The 26639-nt window shown below is 36.2% G+C and overlaps 1 protein-coding gene across 9 annotated transcripts in view; it reads left to right on the top strand.

Moving 5' to 3' along the window:
- Positions 1 to 26639, top strand: part of LOC122565961 (phosphatase and actin regulator 4B) — a 395355-nt gene that overhangs the window by 144578 nt on the left and 224138 nt on the right. For all 9 annotated transcript variants that reach the window (XM_043722568.1, XM_043722569.1, XM_043722571.1 and 6 more), the window contains 3 exons: positions 314 to 478; positions 630 to 728; positions 2502 to 2840. In XM_043722568.1, coding sequence (XP_043578503.1) covers positions 314 to 478; positions 630 to 728; positions 2502 to 2840 — 603 coding nt within the window. The remainder of the gene's footprint in view (positions 1 to 313; positions 479 to 629; positions 729 to 2501; positions 2841 to 26639) is intronic.

Raw genomic sequence — 26639 nt, forward strand, 5'->3', positions numbered from 1 at the left:
CTACATTATTTTGTAACATAATCCTACTACGATAAGATTCTTATACAGTTACCTTTAGCATTTTTTCATTAATAAAATATATTTTTAATAATTACACGACGGGTTTATGCATTTATAGTGATTTTAAAAGCATAAAAATGTACACAACATACAAAAATATGTCTAGTAGGTGAAGCAAATCTCTATTTAGATTCTGTTTCTTCAATTACAGAGATTAAAGTGAACATTCCCAGTTAATAATTATTGATAATACTTCTAACATATTATGCAACTAGAAACAATTTCTATATATAAATATATTTATCTGTTACAGCGAAAAAGCAAAATGGGGCGGCATTACGGACGAACAGTTTGGGCTCGGGGGCAAGAACACCACCCCTTGAGAGGAAAAGCAAATTTTCAGCCCTCGGTAGACTCTTTAAACCGTGGAAGTGGAAACGGAAAAAGAAATCGGATAAATTCGAAGCTGCCTCATTGTGTGAGTATATTTTTTAATAATAAATATTAACAAAACGTGAAATGATAGATTAAAAAATAATTAAAAGATATCATTTGATACACTAAATGACTTAGTGGCGATTTATCGATAAGCCAGGATATTAACTAGGGGTTGTTCTTCACGATTGCAGCGCTCGAGAGGAAAATCTCTGTACGAGCTAGCAGAGACGAGTTGGTACAGAAAGGAATCCTGTTGCCCGTCATAAGGTCCACGTCGTTTCCGGAAAATGGTGAGTTTTCCGCTTTTACCGTATGTCAGAGATTTTATAGGAAAACCTGAAATGTCGATGCTCGAGAGGAAATTGAACTGTCCCATATTTCATTCGTGCGATTGTTCCTTACTATGGTACAATTTAAATTCAAATTTCCATTTTTTGATCGAACTTACATACCTTCGTGTTTTATTTAAACAAAAATTAAACATCCATGTACCCACAAATATCCCTAAAGAGGTAGTTGTTATTTTGTAAAAATTGAACAAAATCTCACCACATAACAATTGGCCAAACCATAAAACTCAATATCCATCTGCTACTTTCAAATTTTGAACAAAATGACATTTTATCTGTAACGACCTAATATCTATAATTAAATTATCTCTGACTATTTCCAGTTATTTAAAGCTTGTTCTGAATTTCGGGTAAATCAACCTAACAGCCATGGTCATCGTTCACGAACGTACTAATATACCAAGCTTTCAGAATAACATATGTATGTTTCCCCTCAGCCATAGACTACGTTCACTTATCTCAAGTTTCTCCTCAACCCCAATTTCTCTTATCTGTACGAACTTCAACCATCGTGAACTACGATAAACCAACTCTATGAAATCATAAAACCAGTATCTACGCGCACGAATGTTATCAAATTCGAAACAACCATCGAATATCGCTAAAGTTTCAAATTTCATGTCACTTTGGGGGATGAGATCTCTGTGGGATGGAGTTTTAGTCGTCGTGGACAAATTCGGGAATGTACGAGTACAGGACCATCTGTCCCGTGGAAATTGTCCAGCCTCCGGCTGATCAGGAAATAAGGGACCATGATTTGCGGGTGGGAACGAGACGCGAATGGCAAGACGAAAGGCTAAAGAACGTAATTAGGTTGCGCGCTTGTTATCACCCAGACATGGGTTCAATTTCCGGTACCGTCGGACACGTGGCGCGTCTACCTTCGTTTTACAGAAACGTGGACAATTTTGGAAAGCTATCGCGGTTGTTTTATATTTCCTGCAGATTGCCTTCATATGTTTCTTCTCTCTCTCTTCATATATTTTTTAATAGCGCAAATGCGTAACGTTTATTGTATGGTGTGCCCGAATCGATACGGAGGATAAAAGAAGTAATTGCCTTTAGGTTTTCTGAGAGACCAAATTTTCGGATCCATCTTTTAAAATTCATGAAAGATCAGAGATGAGTTTCAAAGTGGGACGAGTATTTTATCATGAGACGATAATGATACGGACCTTCTTACCGACAAAAGTGATAAAACAAGCTTCTGTCAGAAATTTAAGTTCATTACATACATTCCACGTATCAATTTCGATTTTGTCGTGTTTTATGTCGTTACCGCACTAAATTACCTCTATATTATCCTTTCTTTTTTACTGTACTAACTTAAACATAAAACATACATCCATCAACCTTAAACACACAACAATGTAACAAACATCCGAAATTCCTCTTTCAGCTCTGAAAACTTCACTCTTGCTGGAGCCAATCGATCTCTTTATCACATTCTCAAAAGCAAACGGCAAAACACTTCCAAACGGTTGCAGGCCGAAATAGCTCCAAACGATAGTACACCGAAATAATTGAACACGCTCGCCATCGATTTCAATCCTCCTCTTCAAATCGCATCGTCAGAAACCATCTATTCCCAGTACGAACCATTGCCCGAAAACCATTCGCTTAAACCAGCAGAAACCTGCGTACAGACTGTTTCAGACACCCCGCCGTGTTCATTAATATTTCCTGCTAATCGTCCTCGTTGCTCGTTTCCAGAAACGGCCGGCGACTCTCCCGACGGTCAGAAGCCGCCAACGCCGCAACAGACTCCCCAGCAGCAGCAACAGCAGCAACAACAGCCGCAACAGCAGCAACCAGCCGCTGGGGGTATTGGTACCGGTGGCGTCGGTGGTGGTGGCACCCCTGCAGCAACACCCACGTCAGCCGGTACCGTGCAGCAATCCCAACAATCCCAGCAAGTAGCATCGGCCACGCCGACCCCTACGACTGCCAATCCGCATTCTACAGGACCGCCCAGCAATCAACCCTCGCCGCATCCCTCGCCCCTTTATCCAGGGATACCACAGCCAGGTCAGCCCAACGGCAGCACGCAAGGTAAGATGCAAATATCGATATGATCCGAACGCGAAATACTCGAATTTCATGGAGATATATAGTATGGAAAGGTGTGCACTGCATCTTTTCTTGTGGGAATTGGAATTGAGATGTATAGGATGTATAGATTGGAATTCAGCTATACGAACGTATGGTACAACTTCGTTTAGACGTAGTCGTGGACAAAAAGAAATGGACGTGCAATGGATCTGGTACTTCCTACAGTTATATACTTAACTTTTATTTATTATATATCCTTATGTATCCCATGTATTATATATATGGATATATATGTCGAATTATTGTTGGAATTTCGTGTTGAATCATCTTTTGAATTGTGGGCGCGTATTAATTCTTCACTTGGTTTATCCATTATTTAACTTAACTAAATTATATTACACTTAAATTGTTTAACACGAACAGATATAACTTTACAAGACTTAACAACAAATTAATTTAACGAACGCTTTTAACAAAATTCTTGGGTTTAAACGAATCCACGGTCAACGGGAAACTCTTTGTACAATAGTTTGTATTTACTCTCTATCGCAAATTACGTTAGCTCAATCTCTTGGTATCTTCTAGACTGACTGCCCGATATCCGAAAACTCTTCAAGGAGACCTCAATAAAAGACTGCCTGGATCTCATTTGTCAATTACATATTGATTAGAAATATCAACAAAATTCCAGGCGCCGTTGCTAGGCCGTCCTGCATAGAACCGACATTGCTCCTGGCCGGGACTTGTCCGTTAATACAGCGTGTCCCTCAATATCGGAACTTCTTCTGCCAAGTTAAACGTTCACCCCGTGACCGTGGCTACGTTCAGCGACCAGTTACGTCACCTCGAGCCCAAGTATTCCAAAAGAAATGCTCGACGTCTCTACATCTCCGACATATATATATACCATATAGAAGGATTTCTATATGGTATATAGATTATTCAGTAATTAATTTGACCGTCCAATTATTTTTGTCCACGATTGTAATTAGACTAAGGATTTTTACGCATTTATGGGAAATTTGGTGCTACCAATATCCAAAATATTCAATAAAATATCCAAAATAGAGTATTTATTATAATACTTGATAGGTGAAATAAATTTCTATTTAGATTCCGTTCCTTTAGTTATGTTCACGGTAATGTAAAAATGCATAAAAATCCGTTAGTTTGATTATAATTCATAATATATAATGAAGATGATGAAAACGAGACATTTAAAGAAGAATATAACTAGTCTCAAGTATCTATGGTATATTTGATTGTTTTGACGTAAATAGTCGTCAGAAAACACATCCTAAGTCTTTCGGAGCCCAAGTACTTATGCCTGTCAGAATATCTGAAATTAGTTACTTCGATTTTCAAAATATGTAAATTTTAACATCTGACCGATTTTACGAGCGGATTATATCGTTTCCATTGACTTTACCGACTGGATTAAGGGTCTTATGGTCAAATATGATCAGTAGCGGTGTTTGATATTTGGTTTGACGAGAGGTTTGATTGGCTGTAGAAAGTTCGTGATGATTTTATGCGGTAGGTTAGGGTTGGCGATGTTGCTGCGGGATTTTGGGTGTGTTAGGATCGCGGTGGAAGATACTGGGGTTGGTTAGGAGTCGCTTGGGAATTGAAGGGGGAAATTGTTGCTTAAAGGGGTGTGTATGATTCAAAAGGACATAGAAGATTAGGTTTAATTCAACAGGTGATAAAGAGACATCTAGATCAAATGTATTATTAGAGAATTTTAGGAATTTTCTATCCAGAAAATGGATTTCATCGTCCTTTTACAGAACAAAATTCTTAGAAATCAAGAAGGTTAAATTTATAATTCACTATCCTGGTTCATAATAATAGTGTAAGATTCTACCGCGGCAAAATTCTCTTTAAATACTACGATGCTACGATTCTAAAAATAAATCTTCTATCATATCAGATCAGAGTTCCAATTTCTGTTAATTGGTTCATTCCTTAACCGAAATCTTCTGCAATCACCAAATTAAAATTTGATAAAGGCAAATCAATTTCTATTAAAACAATTTTAGCCCGTTTATACTGACACAATTTATCGTTAGCAGAAATAAAACGACTCGTCAAGAGACACAAGGTTTCTTAATAAGAGATTAGCAATCACGGCGGAGTATTAACTCATCTTCTTCAATCGTGAGGTGAAATATCTGTGTGAAACGCAAATTGTCGTCTCATCGACGTTTATCTTGAAATTAACATTTCTTAACGTGTAGGAGAGTTGAAGTGGTTGCAAAAAAGGCCAGGGAAATTATAGCCTCGTCCCCATGGTATCTAATGCGAACACGCACAATGGCGCGAGTACGGCGTTGACCTAATTACCAGGAATCACGTGCTAGAGGCGGCATTAATGGGCTACCAAGTACAATCGTGGTATGTCGTGCTGCATGACGATCGCTTAAATATCTCATGGAATCTCCGCCTCGTCCAACTGAGTCGCGCAATAATAATAACTTTGACAACGTTTAATCATGCCTGTTCAATTAATATCAGATGTCAGACGTGTCCATCCTTCAGAAGGATGCAAGATTATTAGGTTGCAAAATTCTCTTTGGTGATTAGTGATTGCATATATATATTATGGAAACGTATTAAAGACAAACTAGTTTTCAATTTTACTATTTCAAAACATTTTCTTCGTTAAAGTCTGTTGCATTAATTTTGCTTTAATGATAAAATCAGCAGAAAAATCGGTGTCGGTACAACCGCAGCCACAAAAATTTTTAATTAACAGTATAATAATTACAAAAGTATTTGTACACCATTGTATTTATCATAGCATTTATGTATTATTAATTAAGTTCAAGTAGTATATTAAATTTTGTATTATTTATTAATACCTTCATACGTCTACGAAAAGTTGATATTGTAAAAATGAAATGTAGAAACTACTATAAGAAAAAAAAATGCTTCATTTGAAAATAAGGACAAGCGAAAGAAATACTTTTTGTAGCCACTGCATATGAAGACAAAGATGAGAACGAATGTCCAACATTCTGGAAAACTCCAAAAACCGTATTTTACAATCCACCCCACGACAGAATCGAAATCTTTCCACGAACGATACCTGATCCCTTTGCGTCGTATCGAGTTCACAAATCTGCCGGGCTCAAGGAACAATCCCCGATCTTTCACCCCTTTTTCGTGCTCCATATCTGACCATCGGCCAAACAAACCTATCGTGTTTCTGGCGCGGTTTAAAGGGAAACCGTAAAAGCGCATTTATCATGCGAACTGGTAACGCAATATCATCCAGACGATTCAATTCTCAAACCCCAATTTTCCAACCTCTTTTCAAGATTTCTTGAGATTTCGTGGCATGTCTCGCGAGTCCTTTTGTCGGTTACCAACCTGTTGCGATTCGTGAATTTACTTGACGCGTTTCACCGGTATAACTCGACGCCTCCATCTCGCTGTTTGTTTAAAGAAGCGCCTTCAGATATGCTCCGGCTGTGAAATCTAAACGACAAAAGGAGCACACGATCAATAATATTGACGATTCGTTTTAATCTTTTTGAAACTTCACACGGCCATTGTTACTGACAATACATGTTCGCTCGCTTGCTGCAACAATGACATAATTTAGAAATGACGATTTTAGGGAAGACGAATCTGAATGCTTTGAATCGTATAACTTTGTAAGAACATCACGTTAGAATGCCAAGTTGATATAACGGGATGTCTAACTTATACAAAAATATTATAATGTTGTCATTCAGTTCGATAAATTTACATTTACTCTTGAAATAACATTCTGAGTTACGATCGCTGTTAGTGCGAAATTCACTCCGCGTTCAAGATTTATTTAATATTATCTCGTTAGTGTAAATAAAATTTCAATAAGAACTATGCTCAGATTTTCAGTGATGAAATCATAAATTTTAAATATAATACATTACTGACGAGGAAAAAACATATGTGAACATTATTTTGATTAAATGTATGTAGCTTTTGTGCACAATTCAATTTCATAATATGCACCGAACCAATAAAAGAGTACTGGACTTTGATCGTGCACGATCAATATGATTGTCAATGATATTGAAAGAGTCGAATTTGCATGGAGGATGGCAAAATACTGAGCATAATCGCGTTTTTAAGCGCACGGACTACGCGGAGCAATTTACTCGCAAGCGCGTTACACGCGAATAATACACTTCCCGCAGCAGCTGCTTCCGGCGAGGAATATTCACTGGCTTTCCAGTGAGTCGTTAATGTCGCGGCCAAGCTGGGAAAGAGAATCTTCTCTTTGAGAACTGTACGCCACTAGCTTCAGATTTCTTTTTTAGTTTTTGTGGTTACTTTGATGAACGCTAACGTGTGAACTAAATCTCGTGTCTAGGGAATAAGCTTCTTTCCAAATACGAAACAAACTATGCTCTTAGGCGGTTTTATGATTAAGCTAACAAAGCTAAATAATTCTTCCACTTGAACAGCAATTTTCATATATTAATTAGCTTTCTCCGGAACGATAATCAAGATAAGATTCAAGAAAATCGTCATGAGTAAAAAATTTCATACCAGTCATCTGCCAAAGTTACAGTGAGATCAAAGTTTAGAAATTCTGCGGACTAAAAAAAGTTATTAGGAATAAAAAATTGTATGAGTCTTTTCAAGCTGCAGTCAAGTCAAAACTTAAAAATTCCCTCGTCTTAATAAAAATCTTCCTATTAGACAACCTCTTCCAAAACCACATTCGACCCAAATATAAAATTCTGTCAAAATAAAACATCTCGTATTAAATCAACCTCTTCTTAAACAATAAACAAAAGTCAGAGCCAAAAAGTTTTTCCAATTATCCCAAGTACCAAAGGGAAATTACATCCTGTGTCCCGATAGACTGCCAAAATTCGTCGGATCTCGTCACTGCTCCATCGATCCGATGCCATAGAAATATTTCAGGTAGACCCTTGGATCCGCTACCTAGCTAAACACGGAAAAGACGAAGAAACCTCGAGGGTAGAGAGAGGGTTAGGTGGAAGAGAAGTGGAGGGTGGGGTGAATTAAGCGGCAGTGATGGAAGCTGTAGGATGGAAAAGGGTGCAAACAGAGGATAAAACGTCGTGCAGACTGTGGAGGCTGGGTTAGCGTAGCTCTTTGTCTGTCTCGTGGCAAGAACCATGGGAGGCAACGACGATCGATACGCTTCTCTGCGTACATTACGAACTGAAGAGCCTACCAGCCGTTTCTTCTCTCTCTCCCTCCCTCCCTCTCTTTCTCTCTCTCTTCTTCCTTTTGGATATCCTTCCTGTTTATTTTTATTATTTGGGTTTTCAGCTTCTTTGTGCATTTAAGGAGACCGTGTATTCCAAAAGGATCGAAAAATGAGATGGAGACGCGATCTTGTTAGATAACTGCGCCTTTCCAAGTTTCGATGATGAGATTTTAAAATTCTGAAGATCGAGTTGTCGTTAGCGGAAAGCAAGGGGTGGTTTTCAGTAGGTCGCGGTTTCGGTAATTTTTATTCCTTGGGATAGTGAGTTGATGTTTGTATCATGTTAATGACTATGGTCATCGTTGATTATTGCCAGGTTCAATGCTCATCAATCTCTCAATCACGTAACAATACCAAACCCTATCATTACTTACGTTTTATTTGAATTATCAAAAATTTGTATTAATTTAATATAATTTAGCAAGAGTGAAGGTTCCAGGAACTATTAAAAATGGAATGGCTGCTTCATTAAAAATATTTCTGCAAGTCAACAAAAACTTATTACGATCTCAATCAACTTCACCATAGAGCTACTGCTCATTCGCAATTACCTTTCATTCTTCTTCTTGCAATTACCTTACTCCACCTTGTTCTCACTACGGTACCTCAATCTTTTAACCGCACGACAACATCAAATTCACGGACAACATAGAAAACCTAGTAATTCACCTTTCTCCGCCAGTCTACCTAACAAATTACCCTAAACCCAACCACCCTACCCCAAGGTCGCAAACTGAATTCCAACAGCGAGAGTATCACGCGGTGACAAATGAAAAGGAGCATGAGAAGCGTCATGCCATCACTTCAAAGGACTGCAAAAGAACTCTCCTGAAGTCGAAAACTGTTCGCGTTACCTACCCCTATCCTCGTAGACCTTTCTGGCGATGAATCGTTGGTATAAGGGAGATTTTGGCAACCGAGAGTATCAGGGTCACCATTAACGAGACCCGATGTAGGCATTGTTGTTGGTAGGTCTCCGGGTTAAGGAGATCGTTCGAATCCAGCGGAGGGTGGAGACAGAGGAATGGGGTGACACTTTGCTAACCGCTGAACGTTAAGGGATGGGACGTTTATTGCATCGTTCGGGATGGCTGTTTGAAGAAGACGTTTGTTATTCCGTGCAATTGAGTGTTTGTGTTATCCGAGGGAAGATCGCGAGGGAGATTTCGGTAGTTGGGGGATAGTTATGCAGATTTCGTCGGGGAAATTATGCGAATCTTCTAATTAGGCTATTCAGTCACTGTCTCGTCGTATTCCAATTGAAAATCCACGGATTGCTCCACGCAAAATTATGTAAGAATTATTTTCCAGGTATAATTAGAGGTTCGTTGAAGTTTATCGATGTTTAAAGGAACGTTCAGAGGAGTAATGTTTTTACGAAAGATTATCCTCGTTTGTTTGCAGCTCCCTTCTTTGGCCAAGGTTTTGTCCTTGTTTTCTTTTTAACTATCGTTCTCGGGGGAAATGTGAATGGCAAACTCATTAGAGCGTGGAATTGGAAGACAAATATGGAGAAACTTGTATTGACGTAATTTTCATCGAAGCTCGGTGAATGATACCAGTTTCCCTGATTTTCTGTTGTTTATCCTTCAAATTAATGGTATTTTCTTCTATTTTTGGTTTTGAATGTATACTTATTTGTAAACATCATGCACGTACCTCGCGTGGATATTATGTTATCAATATTATGTTATCGTACAACGTTTGTAAATTTTCATGACGAAGAGAAGAAATGCAAATCAGACGACAGTTGACAAACGAGCACAAAAGCAGTTAATTGTAATATCAAATTTACTCACTGATTTCATACAGTTGTCTCTTGCGAATCATATCCGAGCAGGTCTGTAAATTACTTGAACATAATCAAATTTGATAAGATGTTTTGCTAATTTAGAAAAAAACAATATTCAGCAAAAATTCTTTGTGTAATATAGGAAATGTTTTAAATTACACATTCTCGACGTAACATAAATACAATAATTTATATAAGGCTTTAATAATAAGCTCGTATAGAATGGTACTAAAGTGTGTCTGACCATACATGTCCCACTTCTACTTATAGTTTGCTCTCGTTCCCCGAGTTTCGGTCTTTAATCCACACATCTATAAATCAGTCATGCAGACTATAATGAATTGAAGTTTTACAATCATAAATTTATCATGTGTCATATTTCATATTTCCATATATTTTCATATTGATCTACACATATATCGCCTTAAGAGGATCTTTAATTTTCTTTCTGATATAACATATAATGGCACATTTTGAAATAGCATGGAGCAATTTTTCGTAAAGTGAGATCAAAATACATTGTTTGTATAGATAATAGAAATATCATATGATGAGTAATAAATAATAAAAAAGTAAATATAACACTCTAATAAAGATAAAATAAGTCTGATGTAAAGATTTAATTAATACGTTTAGTGGATTAATGAAAATATCTTTATTACAGACAAAATGTACGGTTCATAAATTCATTGTCTTTAAATTAATAATCCCACCTCGTATATTATTCCTTCTATACTTACAAAGTCCAATACTCAAACTACCATTTCTCGGCGTTCAATACAATACACCGCTTCACATAAAAAATGCAATAGCTTTAAATAATTATTTCCTAAATCAAACATTCATGCTCATTCTTTTAAAGCGCAGTGAGATATTTAAGAACCACCATTCCAATTTGTATTCCTCCTCGTCTCTCATGAATCCAGCTCTCGTGAATTTAACATTCAAACCATCATTCCTCAGAATTCGATAAAAAATACTTCAGATATAATCCATCCCCCGGAGCCTCACAATTCAAATGGATCAATCCTTAACAATCTTCAAACATCGTTTCACCCACTTCAATTAACCAGAAAATTCAAGATCTCTTCACCACTGCCGCCATCCTTGATCCACGTCAAAACATATTTTCCCGGAACAACGATAAAAAACGCTATCCGAAATTCAATGTAACAAAAGAGCATGCGTACCGCGCTCTCGGGCTAGTCGCCGACGTGCATATTTCAACGCGGCGGCACTCGTTGTTTTCTCTCGCGCGTACGTGCAACGGGGCCTCCTCGCATAGGAGGGTGGAGGAGGAAAGGGTGCATGACGAGAGAGAAGCCGGGTCGATATTGACGCAGGCCTGTAGTGAAACCTTACGGGCATCGTCGTCGTCGTCGTCGTCGACGTCGAACTAGCGGCGAAATTTAAACCAGGGTGGGGGATCCGAGAGGAATTTTCGTTTGATCGGTCGCACGAGCGCGATCGAACCCATGACTCTACATACTCGTATATCGCGATACTTTTCAGTGAATAATTTTGAATACGTAACTCAGCCAGATAAAGAGATCTTTTTCATGCACCAATCACTTTGTTACTTATTTTGCAAAAATTATTACTTGCAATGTACGCCCTATAGTAAGATCAAAATGTTACTGCGAATGGTATTTGACATTTTTTAAAAAATCGGAGAAGTATTGCCTTACGATTTTCTTTATAGTAGCATCGGAATCTTCCTAGAAACGATATTAGATATTTTAAAAAATCTCAGAACTCACAGTTCGTTGTGTAAAAAACGTCGATGTATCTTTCTGTGATTGATATTTAAAAGACTGTGTATTTTTATGCATTCATGGGAAATATCGAAAATAATGTCCAAAAGTATATGAAATAACCGAAGTATAGTAGCTGTTACAATGTTTGGCAATTAGAACAAATCTCCAACTAAGTTCTACTGTTATACTCGTTCGCATAAGAATATGAATTTGCATAAATATCCGCGATCTTCTTGTAATCTTCCCAAGAACGACATCAACGCTTAAACTTGTTAACTGAATCTCTCAATTAAAAGCTTGTACGGCTATGAAAGTACAAATTAACAGAGACAAATCTAATTGAAGGGATTCGGGTGGACTTTTCGTCTGGATTTTCATTCCAATGAATAATTTAAATAATTAGCTCGGCCGCCTGAGAGAACCGACCCTTCGCAGTACATCGATGAATTCACCCCTGTTTAATTGAATTCGAATGTACGATCTCTTGAATTTCGCGCGTTTACAAGCGTTGTATTTGTCAATACACTGGCGGCGTCTTTTGCTCTTCATTGAGACTTTGTTGTTGCGAGGAGTTGTTCAACCCTCTTTGCCCTGCTTGCAGCTGTCTTAAAAGTAGCGATGATGAACGAGAGTAATTTCACAGAGCTGATATTTTACGTCGCTACGGTTGGCCGTTGATGTAGTTTCGAGAAATGACGCGGATTTTTGAAAAGTACGAAGGCAGTTTGTGTGACTGTTAGGGGAAAGTTGGAAGTTTGGTTTTTCTGGTATTTTACGTCTATGTTCCCTTCATAGAGGAAATTGAAGTTTTGCGGTGACGGGAAAAATCGGAGAGAAAGTAGAAGTTGATTACGCTTTTAATTAGAGAAGATAGTATATAGAGACGATCTGTGATATCCTGCCTTGGAGAAATATTACGTCGCGAAGATTATGAGGTAATTAAAAAGAAAACGAAGTAAAAAGTAAATTAGGAAATAAATGAATTTTAAATGGGATGAACAGTAAATTAACGAGTAAATGAATTTTAAGTGAAATAGAATGAAAATTTTAAAGCTAATGGGTATATCCTAAATAAAACGCTAAGTTAACTATAACTGTGTTAAATAATAACTATATAAAATAGAACTATATTATATTTATTTTTTATATTATTCTTATATTAGTCGTATATTCTTATTATACCTGTTGTTATAGAACAGGTGGCACCAGAAATATTAATTTAATAATATAAGATTAATCTGATATAAGTATAATAAAAGAGGGAAAGGCAAACGTCCAAAAATTTCCAGTTTATGACTGAAGAAACATAGAACGTTACCTTTTTGATATTCAGTCTGCGAGGCCAACGGCTAAATGCAAAAGTTGCCTCAATTCTCCTGCTAGCCACCTGTTTCACTGTTATCAGGCACGATATCAATTACCGAGCCAGGCACATAAAACTATCTTAAAACTACCAAGCGCAGTGAAATATTTTTCAGTTTAGTTTTCAGCATGCGGTACTCGTTGCAACGACTGAATCGATAGAGCAACGCTGGTTGATAAAATATATATATCGTGTTTGCCAGACGTTCAGAGACGTATATTTCTCCTGGCAAGTCCTGGGGGGTATGAATAATTCGATAAATTAATAGTTAGAGGCACTATGAGTTCACTTTCTATGGACAATTGTTAGGCTTACTATTAATATTCGTTCAAGCTCGTTTAATTTTCTACGATTAAGATTTTATTTTATTTTGCTATTTTACTTTAAGATATTTTTTTAAGGCGAAGGAGATGCAAAATTTTTTAAATTTTCCATACGATATTTTTAATATACAAATTCTTATTTTAAAGAATATGAAAAATGTATTATGCAATTTGGTTCATAAGTAGTTAGGTAATTTAACGCACTTGTTATTGGGTTCTAAATTGTATGTTACTACATAATTATCTTTTACGAGTTATTGTTGTTTTTTCCCATTCGTTTACAGCTAGTTTAAACGTAAAACATATTATCTTTTAACTCGTGCAACCTAAATTTAATTTTTAATAGTAATCGTTTATTACGTTTTATTTTTTACAAGAGAAGAAGAATATATCACACGTATGAAGCGTATAGTTACAAAGATTGTCCGAGTTTATGTTCTAGCACATTATGCACGAAAAATGTTTAACTCTAGTACCTAATAAAAAACAAAAAGATAATTTGAACATCTGTAACATTATTATTTCTCTGTATTTCTCTAATTCATATAATTTATATTTATTCAATATGTTGTCTGAATGATCCAATTATATCGTTTGAAAAATCTTTCCAAAGGATTTATGTCCATAAATATTTCTTCCTTTGTGTCATTATCATCACATATAATTAACTAAAAAATAGATAACAAAATAACTGCAATTCTAAAGAGACTTCCTTCACAGAAACTAAAACTTACACAACAACAGTCATTCAATATCACGAGTTATCAAATCTAAACTAAAGTAATTCTTCCTCTTCTGTATGCCAAACTCCAATATCCAAGGGAAGAACAAACTAATCTATTTACGAAGATAAACAACGTTCGCCTCAAAGCCGAGAATTAATGAATGCAACACAGCAACATTTAGAGAGATTACGGGTACACCGTATTATTATCCCTCCCTGCCGCCTTGGCTGGCAAATTTGACCAGATTTTGCGGGGTTTCCCCGTGAACTTGGCTTCCATGAAGTTCCCCACAGCATTTCGTATACGCAAGCATTGTGCTGGGGATTTTGCGCATTCATTTTAATGGAGAAATTTCGTGGGACGAGACGTTAACGTGGCCAGTGACCGCGCTAGATTGTCATTTCTGATGGTACGCTGGAACATTGTCCTTCTGATCGCTCGTGTTGTACATCTTGTCGAGTACATCAGACTCGAAAACGTTGAATTTCGCCACAGGAAATGGTGCTGGCAGAGGTTTAACCGAAACCTGGTAGATTTTGAATATTCTGCGTTTGATTTATCCTTAATCCTTTTTACAAATTCATTAGAATTTGCGACTCAATTTTATGCTTCTTTCGATAATCAGAAAGGTTTGTAACATTTAAGAAAATAACTTAACATAAAATTCTTATAATAGTTTACTGCTATTTTTTATAAAATAGGATCCTGCGCTTAGTGAGTATTATAAAACATTTGTGTTATATCACCTTAATTTTATATTATGTTTCATTTGTTATTCGATAATAGACGTAAGGAAGTTTGTGTTTCAGCATTGGAAAGTAGCAGGCCATTATATCCATTAAGAAAAGAAAATTAATTTATATAAACTCTCACTGTTGCTAATGGGCAAACTTGTTTCATTGAGAAGTCATTAGTTACAGAGAAATGCAATTAAAATCGAGGAAAAATTCCGTTCTACCTTGCTAGTCGTATAGTGAATTATAGTTAATATTATGTAAATCCTCTGCAATTATTCGCGTTTTAATATTAGACATTAGATTGTTAGAATTAATTACGGATATTGTAGGAATTTTAAACTTACTGTCAAGAGTTAAAATTCTCTATAAATTCTTTTATAGTTTTCTTTAAGAACTGCGATAAATTCTAGTTTCTTCCTCGAGCACCGAGTAACGATTCTACTAAAACAACGGAACAAATTTCAAACCATAAGTAACGCAACAACATCGATTTGTTGTCTCGCGATTCAGGTTACAGAAGCTCTTCACTCTGGAGTGGATATCTCTGGATATCATTGTTCACGGGTCGCGCGATTTTTATCTTGAATTTTCGAGTTTGAACGAAAAAAGGAAATCAGAAAAATTGACGCATAAAATTTCTAGCGCATTCGAACAAAATCCAGGTTATCAATTCAATCATGGTTTTCATACTATCGAAGATCGATTAATCAGTTATAATGGAAGACCTATTAACGTTTGTCGTATAACTTTGTACGGCCGTGTATCTAAAAAATGGCACGACTCGAACAAGTTTATCAGAAAAAGCGAAAAAATGTGCAAAATTACAAAGGAATTATTTACTAAATACATAAAGTTTTAAAAGTAAGCAGTAAAAAGTAAGTAGTAATAATAGTACAAAAGAATTATTTGCTAAGTACCGATAAAAAAAAATATGCGAGACTGGGAAAGCGTTTTTCAACATTACGTTCTTTTGTTTCTAAATTATTCGAGGTAGTGCTTCGACTTGCTCCATATCTCTTTGAAAAGAACGTGTAACATGTCTGGTAACTTTATATTATTACACACACGTGAAAATTCGTGGCCAGTATGTTACGTGACAAATAAACGTCGCGAGTCCCCTCGTCTCAGTTCAAACCTGCGAAGCTCAAGTTCCGTTAAGACAAAACGTATTCCTACTAATATTAATAATCGATCAAACAAAATTTCCTTCAATTCAAAAAACACACCTGAAAGCGTAAAATTTCTCGTGAATGCAAGAAAAGCCGCAGATCATTCATAATTACATACTAGAAATCACCTAACCCGTAATGTAAATGCTTAGTCTTAATTGTCGCTTTCATCTGAAGTCCTCAAAGCTGAGTTTAATCGTCCTTATTTCACGATTTTCTCGACGAAAGTCGAGATCGCCGTTACCGATTACTCGACAAAACTAACAAGCACGTAGCCGGCCTGCGGTTGTCGACTTTCCTGGTTGAAATTCGTCGAATTACGACCTGCTGGACCCGAGCCGTGTTACTCGTCGCTGCAGAAAAGCGTTTCTAAGTGACCAAAATGGAATCGATTCAAGGTTCCAACGGCGCGCGGTTATCCGCCGAAGTTCGGCGTCCCGTGGGAACACGACGATTCCCATTGGATTTCCACGTTTTATCGCGGGTCTCCGTGTCGGCTACAGTTGGCGATATTTCAGGCAACGCTTATAAAACGTGTTTTTTACGGTGACTAGCAACTCCATGGAGCACGGGCCACGCCTCACCTTCTCCAAGAAATTTGATAAAATTATCGTGAATCCACGGCGAAGAGCGGTTTTTCATGATTTATGGAGATAATCAGATTTGAAGATAACGAGTGGTCTCGAATGAACGCGACTCGCCCGGCCTCTGAAGTAATATCGCTTGAATAGGGGATTCTCTGGAAATGTCATTCAATGCAGATTTTTAGCTGGCTTTCTGGATAGCTTTCGGAAAATCCCTTTTCTACCTTCAGCAGTTGGCTTATATGAATGGATATATAATGGACAGACTTCTGTATATTGCTGGAAAACTTTTATGGAATAAGAAGACTGATGTTATTTACCGGAAAATGAAAATGGGGAGAAAGTAATTTTATTGAAGGTGGTAGACAGGTTTCGTGGATTAAAATATTTTTTTAAGTAACGTTCGAGTTTCGAAGAATTAGTTACGAAGTTCGATTTGAGTACTGCGAGTAAATGCGTTTACACATATTTTGGAACAGGGATAATTAAATCGTAAGGATTATTTAAATGAATTGAGGAGTATCTTTTACGAGATTCATATAATTCGATTAAAATTTGAAATGTCAAATGATATAGGTAAATGTCTTCTTATATGAATAGTTAAAAAAAAATTTCTTTCTTTTGGAAAGAGTGTTATTTGGAAAGAATGTTTGGAAAGAATACGCAGGAAGAAGGAAATAAATCAGAAGCAGGTATCTACGTTTCTAAAAGTATATTCCATTAACCACTATTAGGTTTGTAACGAATAATCCAGGAATTTTATTTCTCTCTCTTATATTTCTATACTGTTATAGGTTCTTCTATAATATTATTACACGCTATTAAACATTCCATTTATAACCGCCATCGGTATAAGAATCCACATTCATCCGTAGGTAAATTTGTCTCTCACGAGCAGACCAAAATTCGATTACAAAGGATTATCTGTATCCCACGATCGACGTCTGAAATCCGTCAAAAATGTTTCACGCAATCTATTCAAGTTACATTTCCCGATTCGTACAAAACGGAAAAAAAAAAATGGGGAAAAATCAATAAAAAAAATCTGGGTTCTCGTTAACGAACAAACGCACGATTCCATGGCGGCGTAACGATCGTTTTACAGACCCGTTGAACGAATTTCATCGGAAGCACGCAATCGTATCTCAGATTCCATTGATACAATACCCATGACGATAAAAGAGTTCCGTGGAAATGCAATAACCGAATCGGAAAAGCGATGCTAATCCGTTGACTACCACCGTGGTCATCGGTGAACCACGTTACTAAATTTTCTAGAATGATGAAAGTATGATAAATTTCATGGATTAAAAAATGTCCAACAATGTGAAGAACGTAGATATCATTGTTAGAAAAAGGTATGCAAATACAATACATATAATAATTCACAAAAATTAATAAACTATCCTATAGTTTATTTCAATATATCGCGGTTGTCAAGACACACAAAATTTATAAAAACCGCGTGACAGTTAACTTGTTAAATAACAATTGAAGCGAAACGGAGCAAGTCCGTGAAATTCGTCGCGCTTACGAGTTCGTCGTTTCTCCAGCCAATCGAGTGTAATTCTCTGGGTTATGGCCGGATGCACGTGAACCTTTTCAAGGTCCTCCACGGACGGGAAATTTCACGAAACCCACCGTTTCGCCATTTCGTCTCTCGCGTGAACCAGTGACTACACCATCATGCGCGATGAATGCGATGTTCTGGTTTATGAAGTCGTTTAAAAGTCTCTTGGAAAGTGCAAGTGTTTCGTGGATAGACGTGGTTACACGAAAATTCTTGTACCCCTTTCTGTATCGTTCCTAATTTTTGGCTTTTAGCAGTTGCAAAGTTATTTAGACCGATCGTATAATATCGAGTTTGTACAGTGTGCTCCGGAATGAAATTGACAACGTTTGCCAGCGTATTTGGGAAATCATTCTGAATGGAAAATGTTTCATAACACCGTGTGCTGTCTTCTTTTCCTGTCATCCTTCTCAGTAGCTTCGTTAATATTGGTATTCGCGCGCCATTGAAAGACCAAAGCAATTAACTTTGACTTATGAAGTTATTTAACCTATTTTCAGCGTAAAAAGTAATTGTCGGAAATGTTTGATTGATGGCTGGACGAATCGGGTTGCGTGTCGGTTCTTATGCTTCTTTTCCTGGTTTTTCAGTTATAATGACGATGCAGTTATTGCAATAGGTATTTTGATAAGCTTGTTTTAACTTTACCAACAGGCTGTATTATAATAACAGAATAATACAAGGGGAAAGGAACACGCGATGAAGTAATACTTAGAAACATAATGATAAAGCTATATACTGTAGCCACAAAGTAGCTAACTAACGAAAACCCTAACTTGCAACTAAAATGTGCAACACATAGTCCATTAATAAATTTCTTTCAATAAATTTCCTTAAGAGGATGAACAAATTCTTTCTTAAAAAAAAATTATCGTATTATTATCTATCATATTCCATTATTTCTGTATTGAAAACAGCTTCCTTCGAATATTTCGATTCCAATCGAGAACTGGATTCACATGAACGAAGTTCTGCATTTCTGTTTCCTTCGTTATCGCGATCCTAGCAACATCCCATTCGCTACGTTCCTTCATACAACGTATCCCGAGTGCAAATGGAATTAACGTAAGCAAAGTATACCTCTGTAGGCTTTCCACTGAAGTATCAGCATTCCTCTCGACACCGTTCGTGCGAGCCACACGAGTGTCCGTCGCGAATGAATTAAAAATCTCGGGTCTGGCAGCCATCGCTGGCGTAAATATTTTTCCAGCTACAGCTAGAGAAAGTACTCGTCAGACTACAGATGGGGAACTCTGAATGAAAGATGAGGGGATCGCGTTACTGACATCGTGAACTTAGGTTTTTCTTCTCTCTATTTTTTTATTTATTTATTTATTTTAACGATTTCAATCCCTTTGGAGATATCTTGGTTAAATATCTACAGTTCTTCGAAATATTCCTTGCTTTATTTTATTTTTCTTCTTGCCAGTTTTTGTGCTCTTAGGTTTTTATTCATGTAGAAATATGAAGAGTAAATTTATGTAAAAATTCTAAACAGAAACAAGCTGGGTGTATTAATTTAAACATTCTTTTTTTTTGGTAAACTATTAAAAGTAAGAAATAGAATAAAGCAACGAAAAAGAAAAACGTGTACGATATTATAAGTTTAAAATATCACATTTTATTTAAAAAATAGTACAATGCAATGCCGATTTTTTAAGCAATTAAAAGGAATAAGTATCATTAGTAGCAATTTTTCAATTGCATAGAATCATATAGTATGGAACGAGATGAAATCTCGATTTACAAGATGAATAAGAATAATAATTTGAAGTATTTTATAATCAAAACATTTTTAACTTGCGCATATTTTAATTTAGCAATACTAATGTTGCTTTCCTCTGAAATTGTTTTTACCATCCTTATCTTTTATAGTTATACTTACTTTCAAGCATACTTTCAAAGCAGCATTCCTCGTAATATCGCCTTTAATTGTTAGCATTCGGCTAATTGTTTTCGCGGGCCTCTTAACAATTCACTGAGAAAGAAATTCAGCTGTAATTCCATAAAAATTTTTAGCTGTTGGAAACCATCTCACACTTAACTGAAGTAACGAACATTGATTACACATTCACTAAGAACAATATATTTTTCTCAGCTTGTTCGACAATTTTAATTGGCAAATTACACTGTTGTTCCGTCTTATTCAGTTAAGGAAGGAATTCTTGATCAGAGATCCCTCTGCGATAGAAAAGTAAAAATAATGATTTATTGTCAACTTCAAATCCGATAGCTAGTAGCACTATAGTATAAAATAAAAATTACTATGAATACTCCTGATGAATATCAGTTATACATATGTATACATAAACCTTTTTCAAATTCACTTCAGATGATAAAAAATGTTTAAAAGAAGCTTCACAACTGCTTCTTTCACTGGCGAGTGCTAAAATTTCATGGACGTATCATTTTCTCTCCTAATCTCCCTTAAAACTGGCTCTGTGGTTTGGACGCTCATCCATCATGCAAAAGAAGCTCCAAAACCACGGCCTTAAACTCCAACAGTCCCTTGTCATACTGTCTATCAGTGTCACAAACCTCCCCTTAACCTAAGCACAAAATATAATTACAAATTTTCTCCTGAGCAATCCAATCTTTTTCTACACTGAAATCTCTAAACCATAAATATCACACGTAACAAATTAAATTAAATTTATAATAAATGACATATATGGTATAACGAATGAAACTTGAGACAAGAACTTTAAGACAACGAAATAAAGGTAAAATGGTACGTGAGAATTAGGCCAACGTAGTTTCGATCCTCGTAACTAATTAAATATTCCACTTCGCTTAAAACTATAGCAACCACAACCCTTAATGCCAATTAACACAAAGAAGCAAGCACTCGCGAACCATCACGAGTCAGGATACGCCTCGACACATAATCGATCTGATTAGTTTCAAAAAGACCATCCCATAGAGACGAAACTCGACGCTTCGTGCTCTTCGAACTTTCAACGACGGAGCTCAGTCCAAGAGCGACGTCTGACCGCAAGGGTTCAGCATCGAGACACGGATGACGACCTTCCAGACCATAGTTCGTCACCACGAAAGCGGTCAATAAAATTCCATTCTTGTGTAGATTGTGTGTGCTAGACACTAGCTGTACCAAATTCCAGACTTTGATAGTAGAATTCTAAAGATCGGGACTATCGTCTACTCCATTAGTTGGGTTAGCGTAGATAAATATGAGTGGAAAAATTGTGTATGAAATATTTTATTATTATTTTATTTTAGTTCGTGCCTTTCGGCTTTGGACGAACTTTCGGATTACAATTCTTACATTTATCGTATTGCACTCCTTAGCATATTCTTACCTCTAACATCTAAAACTAATGACTACAAACTATTGCAACTTATGACTACACATTATTGCCACTTTGATTTTTTGCCTCCTTGCTGTGCTACCTTCTTGTCATTCCACCCCGTCTTGTATTGCCGCCCTTCTTTTCTCTATTATTGCTCTTAAATCCACTAGTCCTTCTCCAGTCTCATTCAGTGTTTTTTCCATGTCTTTTGGTCCTCCCGTTATTTCACATTCTTCTATTACATGTCTCAGGTCCTTTTCTTCCCTTCCACATAATCTGCACCTTTTTTCTCTCTCCTCTTTCCAGTATTCCTTCGCTTTGGTCTAGTTTTCACACCTGAATCTGGTTATAATCTTCCTGTCCTTCCACCCCACCCTCCCTTCCAAGTACTTTGGCATCTCATCTTTGGTTATGTTCCTGTAGTATCTGTTGTATTTGGATTCCCTTATCCTTTTCCTCCTCTCTTCTTTTTCTCTCTTCCTTCTTTCTTCTACAATTTGGTCTCCTGTCCAATGAAATATTTTAATTTAAGCATTTTCAGAACCAATACCTTAATACTTCCGTATAAAGAATAAGAAACACATCGACTACTATGTAAAATATAGTACCCTTTAAATTAAAGATAGTTTGAGATTGTCTAAAATGATCTTGAAAAAATCTTTTCTCTACAATTAAACGTATCTCTTAAAATATTGCGATTTTGTCCTGTGAGAATTTTTTTCGTACCGGAATGAAAGAAGCAGACACTCAAGTAATCCTGTTTGACTTTGTAGAATCTCAAAATACATTTCTTGTATTTTGGAGCATTGTAAATATAAAAGGGCTTGCAAACTTTCATTTTGAGTAATAGTAACAAATAATATAGTGCACTATATTATATGGAATATTATCTAATTTTGATATAAGGACATGCTCGGTACTGTATGCTGCGAAAAGTGTTTTCTCGTCACATGCAATAAAATCATCGACGTGAAATAATGAAAAAATGGCATCTGTCGCGTGTCCTCGCTTCCTTGAGTTCAAGATGCCTTATTTGGAAAGTTCGTCGGCCGAAAGATCGTCCATGGAAGTTTCCCGAAAGTCTGTTTTCCCCACTTTCTTTTCCTCGGCTCTTTGCTTTCACAAAAGGAACATCAAGCACGAGTTTCAAAGTTGCACACCTTTAAAGAGGAAAGACGCGAGGTTCTCGATGCACAGTGTTTGAGGAAAAACGAAAGATGAATGAAAGGAGGGATTGAAATAGATAGGATTGGTCTTTTTGTTGTTTTTGATCATTCCTGTTTGATCAGGATAGTAGTTGGTTAATTCTGAACTTGCTTTTCCGTTTTTGCTTTTAGAGAGGTAGAAAATGAGGAGAATTGAATGAGAAATTGGTTTCCGTTGGATTACAGGAGGGAGAGCTCCGCTCCGCTTTTTCAAGATCAGATGTTTGCAAGGGAATTAGATTTTGGGAAAAGAATCTCGGAGAAGGAAGATACTGATTGAAAGTTATTATCTATAGGATGTTTAGTCGAAGTGGGAACGGCACAATATCTCACGAAGGGTTAAAGTTACCAAAAAAAATGTTCTGACGAAAACTTTTTGGTTCAAAGGGGGAAGTCATATGGTGCAAATTATTTTTTTTTATCCGTAGTGGGGAAGATTTTCACGTAAACTTCATCTCTTTAAATAAAACCATATATTTACATTATCGACCCATCTTTGCATTCTCTATAAAAAATATTGGCCTATTTATTCCGCAAAATTATTTGTTCGCTAGATATTTTAACTTCAATTTGTCAAATTTAACGCATGAAAGACATAGAAAGACGCGGAACGGTATTCTTGTGTTTACATTATCTTTATCTTTCATACATTATACATTAAGTCTAATAAATTAAAGTTAAAATACCTGCTAAATTAATCTCTTAGAATTGTGAATTCATAAAACGCACTAATGTAAAAACCGTTTAAATAAGAAATTCATCGAAAAGAAAAAAGAAGACACTCGTAACTAGACTACAGACTACGGTTATTCAACTACAATTACACGTCTTTCTAAATATTATCAAGGAAATGAAACCTGAATAGAGATTTGTTTCGTGTGCTAAATATCGTAAGGGGTATTTTGCTGGGGATATTTTATATTATGTGCACTCTTAAATTTTGTATAAATTTATAAACCCCCGCAGCATACTTATGAAATTGCATTAAATAACGGGGATTCTGGTTTCTGAAATAGCAGCATCCGTCGCGTTTCCAGATTCACCGTCACGCTGCAACGAAGTTGCATCGTTTCGGCCATTTACGTAGCTTATCGTGGGAAACTGGAATATTTGTCTCTAATTTAAAGACGACCTGAATTTCTCTGCCCAGCAACCGTGTGGGTTTGCATTTACGACACTACAAATATCATGTACCGTGAGGTTGCTACCCAGAAAACGCGCGTAACACTATCGCGACGAATGGGAATATTTTCGCGAATATTCCGAAATTAGCGGCTCTAATGACTCGAAAGTTCAAAGGGTAAAATTAAATTAACATCTAAACTTAATTGGTACACATTGGCATTAACAATCGAAAAGTTGAATTATATATATTCTATGGAAAATGACGTAATGATAGTTGTAAAGATGTGTAGATAATAGATAATCTACATAATACAATGTAAACATTTTAGTTTATATTTTTCTAAGTTGTAAAAATTAGATTCGTAATTGAATATATTCGTATATGTGTGTTCTTTTAATAAATCAGCATCCGAGTCTGACGTATTTTTCACAAGTTTTAGTGGGACACACAGCATTTAATGGATAAATTCAATTAAATTTGTTCCATCAGTAACAAAATTTATTTTTACTACGAAAAGAAATAGCGCCAGTGTCCTCTTTAAGCGGTTACCATCGAGTGTCGCACTCGAGGTATTCAGAGAATGAAGCTTCTTCTTTGGGAACTTCTTTTTAATATTAAAATCGCAACCTTTGAATTAAAGCTATTCTTTGCACTTTGTAGGAATCAAATATTATCATTCCATAAATTTTATTAAAATAATTATAATAATTGTAATTGGAATATAATAGAATATGATAGGAGATGCAATAATTCCGCTAAAATGTGACATAAATAATCGTAAATTCTAATGAAAATATTGCTGAACAATATTCATGACATTAGTATTTCTCTACTTTTCTAATTCATAGGAGCGTTTCTTCCGGATGGTTCATATATTGCTTCCTCGTTTACATTCCTTTCAAAGAGAACGAATTTCTAATGAGCAACTTGACAAACAAATATTCCTTCTGTAGTTATTTCGCACAGTCACGGTTATTTCGACCTTCTAACGTAATTTTCTCTCGACTTTCCCATATTTCACAACCGGCATGCAACGTGTAATTGCAAACCCGGCGGGCGTTCAACTTTCCCCAGGGTCCAATAAGATCGATAATCCTTAAGCGATTACGCTCGAGTTTCGAGCCAAGTCCGGACAAATCAACCCCGACGTTCTTTCTTCCCCTTTTCCTTTTTAATCGCGTCTACATCGGCGTCGACGATAATTCCTCGCTCGTTCGTCGACAAATTGGAAATCGATATCCGCACCTTCGCCACGGAAAAACCGCGAACGTGTGTTGCCAAACTGACTTCCGGAGGGAAAAAGGTGGAAATGTGATCCTTCGATGTTGTATGCAGTTGATGTATAAAGATGGAGGATGTTGAGGTTTGTTGGTATCAGTTACTTACTGGGAATGTGAATCGATGATGTGGAATTATATAACATTATGGATGAATTGTATTTGTTTAAGCATTCTAATTGATATTGATTATATTACCGGAGAGAATGGATTGATAAAGCAAAATTGTATAAAGTTGTGGGAAGAATTGGTTGTAGTTGGTATAGCTATGTTTAACGAATTACGTTTATTTATGTATTCAACGGATAGTTTATTACAAGAATGTTATTAAACACATGAAATTTGATATTTGACCATCGTATTTATTTCTGTATGTTTTATGGAAAATTTCCCCCATGCATACGTCTACGTTGGAATTAGTTGTCTGACTATGTATAGTACTATCTACTGGTTTTTCTATTTATCATGTTCCGATGCATCACCTTACTAAAAGTAATTCCTTTGTTTCCGTTGCGATTGTAAATCTTTTGGTCTCCATTTCTTGTATCGCATAATGGTTCACCAAACTCTTCATTGATATAAATAAAAAATAATCAAATTATTTTCTTCATTTCGATCGATTATATTACGGAAACTAATTCTTTTCGCTAGATCAATAGATTTCTACATTGACAGTGTTGCATAGTAATTTACTAAAAATTCTGTAACTTTTTCAATCGCTGAAATCCAAAAACCTTTTCCAATTACTGTTTCAAAAGAAATACCGCGAACTAAATCTTCAAACTACACCACGGCACATTGCCTCCATGTTCATTCGAAACAAAATAAAACTCGATAGAATGGTAGAAACCGATGAAATCTATCGATAGAATGGTAGAAACCGATGAAATCTATCGATAGAATGATAGAAATGATAGAAGTGAATGCGTGTGACCCAAATCGTTGTTATTTCTCAACAGGAGGCATCGATAAATGCTATCGACGGGGTGTGTAAGAGTGCCAGGATGTGTCGTGTGGTATTATCTTTTAATACTGCAAGCCTAAGGGCGGTTTCGCACGGAGCGTAACATTCTATGCCACGGGCGATGCACGTAACGTGCATTTCACGAGATGCGTATTGTTGTGCGGAGAACAGTATAGTACTAGGTTTCGCGTGTATAAAGGATGCCTGGGTTCGATTATGCTAGAAAACAGCTGCATGGAATTCAGCTGTGTTGGTTGGTAGCAGAGAATGTGCATTGTTTTTCTTCGTGATTTGAATAACGACAGAATGTTTCTCAATGGCGGTGGAAAGTTTTAAATTTTAACAGAAAAATTTGTATAGCTGGAAATATTAAAATATATTATTACACATACTTATAAAGGTCCTCGAATTCGTAAAAGAATTCTCTATAAATACCGGTATCGCTAAAGGTTTTCGTACGTCCTATAAAAAGGCTATTTCGTTTAATACAAAATTCTACAAAGTTCTGTTGCAAAATTAGTTGTGCGTGAAATTTAAATTAATAATAAATTTTGTTTCGAGATGCGAGATATTCCTTTCACCGTTTCATAATTTGACATTACTTTCAAACATAAAGAGAATCTTCGAAAACGAGTTAGGTGTTTAATTAAAAGAAAG

The sequence above is a fragment of the Bombus pyrosoma genome, linkage group LG3 (assembly GCF_014825855.1).
Source record: "Bombus pyrosoma isolate SC7728 linkage group LG3, ASM1482585v1, whole genome shotgun sequence".
In the NCBI taxonomy this organism is placed as follows: Eukaryota; Metazoa; Arthropoda; class Insecta; order Hymenoptera; family Apidae; genus Bombus; species Bombus pyrosoma.